The sequence below is a fragment of the Mytilus edulis genome, chromosome 5 (genome assembly GCF_963676685.1).
Source record: "Mytilus edulis chromosome 5, xbMytEdul2.2, whole genome shotgun sequence".
Taxonomy (NCBI): domain Eukaryota; kingdom Metazoa; phylum Mollusca; class Bivalvia; order Mytilida; family Mytilidae; genus Mytilus; species Mytilus edulis.
In genome coordinates, this window is record NC_092348.1 from 71,346,773 (window position 1) to 71,358,246 (window position 11,474).

Genomic DNA, 11,474 nt, shown 5'->3' on the forward strand with positions numbered 1-11,474 from the left:
AATTAACTGACCCCATGTATATGTCGTATTACGTCACTAGCACACTATGTAACGAATGTATCCTACCGACTATCTTAACATGTGGCATCTTAACGAGTAGCCTTTCAAGGTGATTAAGTCTTCAATATAAAGACAATATATAAGACAAATGCCAACAATTACAAGTTTTAACTCTGAATACGTTTTCTGCATTTATTTCAATCGATCGTCATCAATTTTCGTCTGTTTTCAGGGCGAAACATTTTAGATTTTTCCTCAACGTCGTGGTTTTATTATACTAAAAGGACGTAACTCTACTATTGAGCTCATGTTGAAATTACCCACGGCAACTACCCCACTAAATATAATAGATTTCCATCCGCTTTTAACCAGTGAAATTCATAGCAAAAAATAGGAGGTAAAATGTATCCATCCATCAATATCATTAACGGCAACAATTATAATGCACAGAATGTGCATTTTGACAACAAATGTCTGATCAATGAAACTGTTCACCAAATATATTTTAAAATCAAACACTTATATTAGAACTGATAGAGCTAGCAAGAATTTAAGAAAATACCAATAGCGGTCAATTTATGAGAGCTTGAGGGCAATTGTTACGGCAAATTTAATTAACACTACCACATGTACTAATTCTGATGAATAAGATGCGTGTTTAAACAATAAACATTTCTTTGTTGATTCTAGAGGTCAACTTATTTGAAATAAAAAAAACTCGGGTGATATGATAAACCCAAAAGAAAACAATTAGAATATTCGAAACAGATGAAGGAATAAGAGCTCTATAGGGCGGAATAATCTTCCTTTCAGACAAATGATGTCCGCAATTTTCAAAACGGAAAATTTCAATGACATAATTTCCTTACTGTCATGCTTATTCAAATTTACCGTAAACCTAACAATTCCACGGCAGGCCTTACATTTTTTTTAAAGTAAATCGAAGTACTAGTATATAACCACCTCAAATAATTATGTTCAAATAATCAGATGTTTTGTAGTTCGTTTCTGTGTGTGTTACAATTTAACGTTGCGTCGTTTGTTTTCTCTTATTTTTGAGTGTAAATTGACATTGCGATAAGACGTGTCACGGTACTTGTCTATCCCAAATTCATGTATTTGGTTTTGATGTTATATTTGTTATTCTCGTGGGATTTTGTCTGATGCTTGGTCCGTTTCTGTGTGTGTTAGTTACATTGTAGTGTTGTGTCGTTGTTCTCCTCTTATATTTATGCGTTCCCCTCAGTTTTAGTTTGTTACCCCGATTTTGTTTTTTTGTCCATGGTTTTATGAGTTTGAACAGTGGTATACTACTGTTGCCTTTATTGGTCTCCTGTACTTGTGTGTTACACGCATGTTCCCTTTTCAAAGTTTCAGTTTAATCTTTACTTAGTGTTAATGAGCATTTAAGTTCTGGAACCCCGAGTTTGTATGTAAGACGAAGTCTGAGCACAGCACTAAGATTCGTTTGATAATTACTTTCCTTATTTTACATTGCAAGGTATTACTGTCTTTTTTTTTTATTTCAGGTTAAAATCGAAATAAGCCATTTGTTCTCGAAATCTACTCGAAGTACATGTTGAGGAAACGGTAAACATCATTTTAGAAGAATGAAAGAAAGGGGTCGAATGGAAAAAATCTTAAGCTATATAGTACCTCGGCGTCGCTTGGCCATTCCATTACTCTTGTTGATTGGAACAGTCATATTAATTTTAGCAAGAGCTGCAGGCGAAATGCCTAGAAATACAAGCAGTGTTCCTGAGTTTGAAGAATACACTTTCGAAAGTCTCCTAAGTACATTCCATAATGTTACACAAATTAATCCTCACGAATATAACTATTTGCATTCTCCAATAAAAATATGTAAAGCCAATGGTAATTCAGAAGATCCAGAACTTTTGATTTTAGTTAAGTCTGATGTAACGCATTTTAGTTATCGAATGGGCATAAGATCAACCTGGGGAAACTTTTCCATTAATTCATTAAAACTCATATTTTTATTAGGATACTCTTCGACAATAGAAGACTTAGTTCGAAGGGAAAATGACAAATACCATGACGTAGTGCAGGAAAACTTTGTCGACGCCTATAGAAATAACACATTAAAAACAATAATGGCATTTAATTGGGCTGTACGGACATGTCCTGGTACAAAATATGTATTATTTGTCGATGATGACTATTTCGTTAATGTCAATTCAGTAACAGAGTTCTTGAAAGTAAATGCCACATTAGAAAATGATTTGTTCGTAGGCTTTAGGGTAGACAATGCAAGAGTTTTTCGATATATTGAATCGCAATGGTACATGACAAAACCAGAATACCCCTTCCTTCATTATCCACCATATATTAGTGGTGGTGCGATGCTTTTATCGATGAAAACAGCTATGATTATACAGAACTCATTGGCATATGTAAGATATTTGTATGTGGACGATGTTTACATTGGTATCGTTGCATATTTACTCAATATCAATCTCTCTCATAGTGACCGTTTTGCATTGACCTTCGCCAGTGATAACCTTGACAGCTGTCTTGCAGCCCATAATTATGGATCGCCTGATAATTTGATCCAAGAATGGAGAATCTTTCTCCGGAGGCATTACGATTATACTGTTCATATATATTCACAACAAATGAAGGATATTTTATACATCAAATAGTGACTGAAAGAGTATAGCATCCGTTTGATATATTTATCAATTTTAGTTTCATATCAATGACTGATATTACAAAACTGTTTTTTTCCATATTGCCGCGTTTTTAAGGATGAGTTTTTTTCTGTTTCAACAATAACAAACATTTTTAAAGACCTTTAATAATTGACACTTTTTAAATAACGGAACTTAAAAAACAACAACCAAAAATAAAGGTCTATGTTCCTTGTTTTGAGGTAAAGATCAAATAAAAATTTGACTGGATTCTCTCTAAATTTATCATACTTTTAACATTAACACCTATTTTCTTTAAAAATCATTGACAAAATAACGAGGATTTTTATAAGATTTCCAAAAAAGACTTTTTTTAACATTTTGTGATATAATAATGAAAAGAAAACGTGGATAAAACTAGAGGATTCAGAAGATCTTACAAATAGAAAAATAATATTTTATAAAACATGTTTTAGGGAAATGGTATAATTAAAGTAATTATATGCCTGCATGTAAAAACATCTTGCAGTGAAATATCTTTTTAGGAATGCCAGTTAACACATATATGAATGTAAATGGCAAGTTCTCAAAATGAGGCTATTTCAGCTCTTTCAAGAAGTCAGTTATAGTTAAGCAAATTTGCATTATTGGGACGGATAAAACAAATCATACTATTGCAAAGCAAATCATACTATTGCAAAGCAAATCATACTATTGCAAAGCAAATCATACTATTGCAAAGCAAATCATACTATTGCAAAGCAAATGCATGTGCCATGTGGTGTTTTTTTTTAAAACTTTTTGTTAATTTAATATAGACTTCAGAGCAGGATTTTTAAAGATGTGAATTTTTTACGCTTATTTTACGTTTTATAAATACAATATGTTGTTAACTAATGAGATGACCGAGTTAAATATCTTTTAATTCAAACAATTGTACACTTAGTGAATGATATACAAGTTTAAGGCTGATGGGGGTCACTTTGAGGAGGACACTATTGTATAAATGGTACATGTAGCTACAGCTGACAAAGGTTAATTTATATTTTTATAAAGCAAAGAAATTAAGATACCTTTTGTTGAAATTAAATTTTACTTGCAGTTGACCTTTTAATCATTTGCGGATCCAAGGGGGTAGGGATGGCCGGTGGTTAAAAACCCTTTTTGTGGCCAATAAATGCATTTGAATGGCGACATATACTTGGAACCACCTTCCTCTTTATCCTCGTTTGGGAACCCCTTTTTTAAAATGGCTTGATCCGCCCCTGTTTAATAAAGACACCAACATTGTGTTAGAGTGGCCAAAATCCAGTTACTGTATCTCTTCCGTCCTTTCAAATTAACCAGACCAATATAACATATGCGAGTAAAATTGAAGAATCCAGTGAAAGTATATTATTGGCATATCTATATGTATTAGTTGCAAATGACACGCAACCCATACACAGCACCTACGAAACATATTTCCGATCTATAAAATGAATTCGTGTTAAGGGGCATTCTTTATTTCTGATGTACATTATACAAATACATCTTGTACACTTTTTATATTTACCATGTAGTTATTTGTATAAAAATTAAAGTTTAATATGATAAGAAATGCTCCTATGAATCAGTAATCCGAGGTATAACATGACGATTTGATGAGGTGCTTAATTATGATATGTTTGATTAGGATTATCAAATTTAAAATGATTGCAGCTACTTAAAAATAGTACTGAATTATTTGTACGTTTACATATATTTTTGTTTTAATTTGTGAAATATGATATTTTAGTTGATATATATTACTTTCAGTTATTCTTCTATAGATTTCACAAATAGAAGAAAATGAATATGTGTCTTCAATTTTTTACAAGAACAATTAAATAAACATATATCGGAGTCAGATATATATTGTCGAACAAAGTGCAACCCGCTCGATTTTTTTTTAAATACACCAAAGGTTATCTTATTTTTTTTATTTTTTTTAGTTTATATTTTGTGACTTTTCTAAAACAGGTTCTTTGGGGGCAAACTATGCAAATTGGTCAAAATGTGCATAATAAGTTAATGAAATAACATGTAGGCAATATTCAAACTGTTTCATTTCAAATCTTGATTATTCTTCCATCAATGTAACAAAGGCAAATTCTGCCAACCTAAGTTAGAATGTATTACTTATTTTGTAACATTTTTATAAGATTTTGCTTTTTTTTTTAATAAATACATGAACAGATTGTGTTACTGTATATGCTTATTTTAATAACCTTTGATAACTATTTGCACCACTGGGTCGATGCCACTGCTGGTGGACGTTTCGTCCCCGAGGGTAACAGCCCAGTAGTAAGCACTGGGGGTGTTGACATGTATATCAATTATATGGTCATTGTAGTAATTTTTCTGTTGACAAAACTTTAAATTTTTCGTAAGACTAAGGATTGTCATATCCCAGGATTAAATTACCTTAACCGTATTCGTCACAACTTTAGGGAATTTTGGTTTCTCAATGCTCTTAAACTTTGTACTGGTTTGGGTATTATAACTATTTAGATCTGAGCGTTAATGATGAGTCTAACGAAGACGAACTGCGCATCTGGCGTATCAAATTATAATCCTGGTATCTTTGATAACTTTTCGTGCATTTTCTCGAATTGAAGTCCGAGACCACATTTATTTCGTAGTGCATTTCTTTTAGACAATAAATAACAATTTCTCATAACATTTTTACAGTGTGTTGTACTTCATATTGGACAAATTACATCAAAATTATAGAAAACTTCATCGGCTCTAACTCAAAATATGAACAATTTTATGTTAAGGGGGTCTTAGAATCTTTTGACAGCTTCCAAAGTGCTAATATTCAACCTTTTTTATCTGGACCAAATCATTACTTTAATTTAAAATTCACGACCCAAATTATTTTACAGTGTAATTTCCCCCCCCCCCCCCTTTTTCCTTAGCTTGCTATTTGAGGCATAACACATGAAGAAAAAAATTTGGAAGGGGTAAAAAAAAAGAGAAAAGTTGGCAGGTACATTTAACACACTGCCCACACTAGGGACTATATTCGACAACGAAAATCAAAGGACGATAAATGTGGTCTCGGACCATGTGTGTTGCTAGATGCAGCTTCAATTTTTGTAATCATGTTAAACATGTTACACGTTTGAAAAATTAACAAACGACTTTCACAGTACATATGTAAGTTATATATCTGATATAACTGAAATATTTGTATTTTTTTTGTTTATACAAACTATTTGCTATTAGTAATTTTTTCTGTGTAGTAATATTTTAACGTTTGCCTTGTTATATATATTACGTTATAATACAACAATTAAAAATCCTGAATACTAATAATTTAAGATATTACTGAACGTATAATCGCGTTATCAGTGACATCATTATCATCTTTTATAAGAGACAGGTTGTATTACTCTCCATACCGAGACAACCTGATCTCTACTAGAATTGTAACACCTATATCATGATAACCCAGTTGCCGTCGAATTGGAAAAGGTCGATTTCTATCCTACGAGCATTACATGTGATCCTCATCTAAATACAATGTAATTAACCGCATGCACTTGGCCTGCAATACGACCAAAACCTTCGTTTTGAAGATCTCACACTGATTTTGAGATTATGAAAATCAATAAATAAAGGCAGCAAAGTATACTGCTGTTCGAAATTCATATTAAGCGCTGTTCCTTTGATTTTTGTTTTTGTTAGTTGCGCATGTATTTTTTGGTGTCATGGAAAGATACCCAACATCCTTTGTTTCTTTTCAAAGGGATACAAAAGGAATACCCAGACACCGTCTTATGTCGATTTGTCTGAGGGAGTTATAACCTTTTTTTCTAATACTTTATTAATCAACATTTAGTAATAGGTTTGTAAAGAAATATGTATGGATATTTATGTTCAGGGTCTTGTAAATGGGTGAACAGATTCAGTAAATACATAGTTATACAATGAAACTCTGTAGACATAGTCGTCATTCACTCTTTTTCACTTGAAAAACATCCAAAATGTGACTGTAAACCTTTTTTTATCTGTACATAAACATTAACTGTCTAACCAGTATGCAAATGCTGCCAGATTGAAATCGTGATCTTATTTTTGTCTATATTATAAATATCTATTACAGAAAAACACACATTTGTATCAATGAATATTGCCATAGGAATAAATAAAGACAGGATTACGAGTATTTTTCGAATTAACTATCACCGTGTATCATTGTGCAGCAGTTATAGGTACTAACCAAGCGGGCATGATCGATTTTGAACTGACACGGTAACGAAAATCTACGTTTTGTTTTATTAACATTCAGTGTACATTTCTCAACATCTGAAATTCCTGCTCCAAAATAATTTTCGCATCGATATTTCCTATTCATAAGACAACTTTTATATTCTTATAAGAACAATTAACTTGTAAATGCGCAAATAGTTGTGAATGTCAACACCAACTGTCAATTTTGATACAATTGTCGAGACATTTACATATTTTTCTTGAAAGAAAGCTAATACAGGGCAAGAGTAATAGTTACCAATCATAAACCTACCTGTGATTACTAATTCCTTGAAACATTTTGGGTAATAAACGAGTATGAACATTTTGATTTTGTGTATGGTGTACAGTAACTTAACTATGCACCGTACAGAAGGATTTATGTGGTCAGCTAAACACCGTATACAACGCTTCTTTTCGGAATAAAATATCGAAAAAAACATATGGCTATTGCATGAAAGATTTCAATGTCAATTATTGATACAACTATACTTATTACACACGCACAGTGGCCTTCTATTGGAAAAAGAGTTGCAACGAATATAGAATTATATCGGATGAGACGAGTGCCAACTTCTTTGACAAGTATTTGCTCTTGTTGTTAGTAATCGTTCTTGTTTTGGGAAAATAATGAGACATATCTAATCATCAACCTACGACCAAATCATTTCTTAAAACAACAATTATGTTTAGATTGAGGTTCACATTGATATAATGTGAACAGAGCAAAAATTTTCGTTACCGTGTGACGTCAAAATCGATCACGCCCGCTTGGTTAGTACCTATATCTGCTGTACTGATGATTCACGGTGATTATAGACAAAGAAAACAACACTTTATCTCTTTCATGCGTCCGAAGCGCTTATCTGGATTCACTCGCGTCAGGAACGCTCAAAGTCGAACCTGCTTTTTATATCAAAGGTTGTTACAATATGTGTATGACTTGATAAAAACTGCTACAGGTCTTTGTAGTAATCCAAATACATAAAAGTCAAAACCGTCAGATGCATGTGTTTCTGATGTTGCGTTGTTGCCAATTCAATTCAATTCAATATTTTATTTACGTCTCACCTTATGTATAAAATTACACAATACATTCATAAAAGACACATTTTGTATACATAAGCCAATCTGTACAGATTTATGAGAGACGATAATCACTTAAAAGAATATGTATATGTATATAATAAATAATAAACCAGAATGGTAAAATTATACAACAAAAGTATTTAATTATTATTTACAATATAAAACTTCTCGGCGTCGTTTAAGAATAAAATTACAGGTTTTGGCACATAATTTTATAATATCTTGATTCGAAAATAAAAAAAAACCATTTTCTGACAATCTGTAAAGCTATTAAAATGTTCATCAATTTTAAGAGACTCAGTAAAAAGAGCTTGTCTAAGATCATTATAAACAGGACAATGTAAAATAACATGATATTCATCTTCGACAGTATTAAAACAATTAAAACAACATCTCTCTTCCAGTGGCAAATGTTCATACCTTCCAGTTTCAAGTTTAATAGGAGCCACCCCACATCTAAATTTTGCAAAGGCGCTTCTTTAAAAAAAAAAAAAAAGGCATTAACAGTTTGCAGTAGTTTTCAACAACATACTCCTGCTTAAAAATATCATAGGTTCTCAATTTATTACGCCCATTTCCTCGTCTGGAAGAGGATGAACTAACAATACTTTTCCATTCTTCAATATAATTATCAAACATTCTTGACATGACTGTATCAATGAACATATTTTTATTAATATTAGTGTTTGTATTACAAAAGTCAACCAATTCAAGTTCCGTGAAATGTAACAATGAAATTTCATTTTTTCACAATTCTATGTTTCAGACTGACCTCATCTGCCCATATGAATATTTCCCTATTAATAAGATCTGGCTCCATATTTACTAATCTGTGCCAGTGTCTTGCAATTACTTTCCATTGAGTATGGTAAATTGAAATCTACCCCATGTCTCCCATAACAGCTGGGTTAGGTGTATATTTACCAACACCAAGGAAGAACCTACACGGTCTCATTTGAATCGCATTAATAAATGAGAAATTCTTGCAGCCCCAAATCGCGGCACCATATTCAACAATAGGACTTACAAGTGCATCAAATAGTTTTTTTATAGACGTCATATGACATGCCACCAATAGCTTTACACTTAGCTATAACCAGACCTAGAGCTCTGTTTGCTGACCTAGCAACTGCTTTTGCAGTAATACTAAAGTCTAGAAACTCATTTAAAACAAGGCCTAGACAAGCATATTCGCTGCAAGTAGCAATATTCATATCCCTACACTTAAAGACGTGACTTGATCGTTTAAATGAGGTTGGTTTGAAATGGACAACAGTACTCTTACATGAATTAATAGTCATTTTATTGTCAGTACACCAATGATATAACTCATCTAAGAGGTTTTGTAACTCATCCTCAGTTTTTGCTAACAGTATGATATCATCAGCATACAATAAAATACATACTTTTTCTCCCCCAATGTCAACACCAAAATCAAATGATTTTAAGTATACAGCTAATTCATTTATGAAAATGTTAAATAATAAAGGAGAAGGTGGACAACCTTGTTTTAAACCACAGTTCACAGTAAACCAATCTGTAGTGAAGCTATTGACTCTGATCGAGCACCTGACCCCATTATAAAGGGACTTAATAGCCATACACATTTTTACATCAACCCCCAGAGATGTGAGTTTTTCCCATAACAATGTCCTATTAATCGTATCATACGCCTTCTTAAAATAGATAAATGCACAAAAGGTGCATTTTCGTAGTTTTTTACGAACATCGACTAAACTTGTAAGTAAAGATATTTGATCTATGGTACTCCTTCCCTTCCGGAACCCATTTTGATAATCAACTAAGGACTTATTATCTTCAACCCAACAGACAGCCTCAAGTTTAATATGTTACAATATAATTTTTATGAAGCTATATCTTATAATTGATTTGTTTCGGTCGGTTTTAGTTCGTAACCCTGATTTGCTTTCTCTCAATCGATTTATGAGTTTTGAACAGCGGTTTACTGCTGTTGCCTTTATGTATGAGGAAGTCGCATATTTAATTCATAAATTACATATATCTATATAGGCTGAGTGGAAACAAAATAAATGTAAAATACACGATTTGATTGGTTTCGAGCATTGTGGACTGGGATAGATTGCAAGGGTATTTCAACTGGATTAGATTATTTTTATTTTAGACAAAAGTTTCGAAGTGATTGTTTTCCTTGACAAACAAAATTATTATGCGGAACAGTTTTTAAAACATTATAAACGCAAAATTTTATTTCAGTTCTTTAATTTTTGAATACATAAAATTATCTTTTCTATATAAATGTTGTATGTTGCTACAACTGAAAAATCCTTCTTGTAGTTATATAATGTTCATATAGATACGCCATGTGCTGCTATGAATATTTATGCATTTTATAAATACAACATCGAACAGAAAGAATCGGTCAGAGTCTAGATGAACAGGACACTTCAGTTTTTTTTTGTATAACAATTGTAATTTAAGTGTTAGTGTTGGCGTTTGTTTTTGTTAGTTTAAACATATTAATTTATAGTAGATTGGGAAACAAGTTAGTGCAATCTATCCTAATCCTTTTCCACTGTGCGGGAGCGATTACTGCTTTGTAGCAGCATTAGCCTGCTCGTTTTCGAAATCTAAAAGGGTGTTTTATACGTGCAAGAGATATGGCTCTTTACTAACATGGGTCAATCATTTATCTCTTCATCCGACGTACTATCATTGTTTGGTCCTCAATGCTCTTCAACTTTGTACTTTATTTGGCCTTTTAACATTTTTTGATTCGAGCGTCACTGATGAGTCTTTTGCAGACGAAACGCGCGTCTGGCGTAAATATAAAATGTTAACCCCGGTATCTATGGTGCGTTTATTTATAACCAATGAGTCCATGCCACTGCTGGTGGAGATTTATTTTCCCGAGGGTATCACCAGCCCAGTAGTCACGATTCTGTGTTGACTTGAGTTATCTTTGATATGTTCATAATTATAAATTAACTGTTAACAAAATTTTGAATTTTTGAAATACTTCTACCTCAGGAATATATTTCCTTAGCTGTATTTGGCGAAACTTTGAGGGATATTTGGTTCTCAATGCTTTTCAACTCTGTACTTTTGTACTTTATTTGGCCTTTTAAAATTTTTTGATTCGAGCGTCACTGATGAGTCTTTTGTAAACGAAACGTGCGTCTGGCGTAAATATAAAATGTTAACCCTGGTATCTATGATGCGTTTATTCCCAAAACCATACTCACAAATAGTGTCAAGAAAGAGCCGGAAATTCAGTCCCTGAAACTTTGTCCCCGAAACGGGTATCAAACCAGGAACCTTTGTGTTCGTATTCCGATGCGCTAACCACTACACCACGGCTTGTTTTTGTTTCACTACAGTGTTCCTGTTGTTCCAATTTTTTTCTTTAAGTTGATGTGTTTCTCTTGGTTTTAGTTTGTTTACCGGATTTATATTCTCTCAATTCGATTTATAATT

General features: G+C 32.5%; 1 protein-coding gene across 4 annotated transcripts in view; it reads left to right on the forward strand.

Annotated features, from left to right (window-relative positions):
• LOC139524372 (beta-1,3-galactosyltransferase brn-like) overlaps window positions 1–4,865 on the forward strand; it is a 28,753-nt gene extending 23,888 nt beyond the window's left edge. For all 4 annotated transcript variants that reach the window (XM_071319135.1, XM_071319134.1, XM_071319137.1 and 1 more), the window contains one exon: window positions 1,530–4,865. In XM_071319135.1, the coding sequence (XP_071175236.1) occupies window positions 1,611–2,663 (1,053 nt within the window). In that variant the 5' untranslated portion in view covers window positions 1,530–1,610 and the 3' untranslated portion in view covers window positions 2,664–4,865. The remainder of the gene's footprint in view (window positions 1–1,529) is intronic.
• The last annotated feature ends 6,609 nt before the right edge of the window (window positions 4,866–11,474 follow it).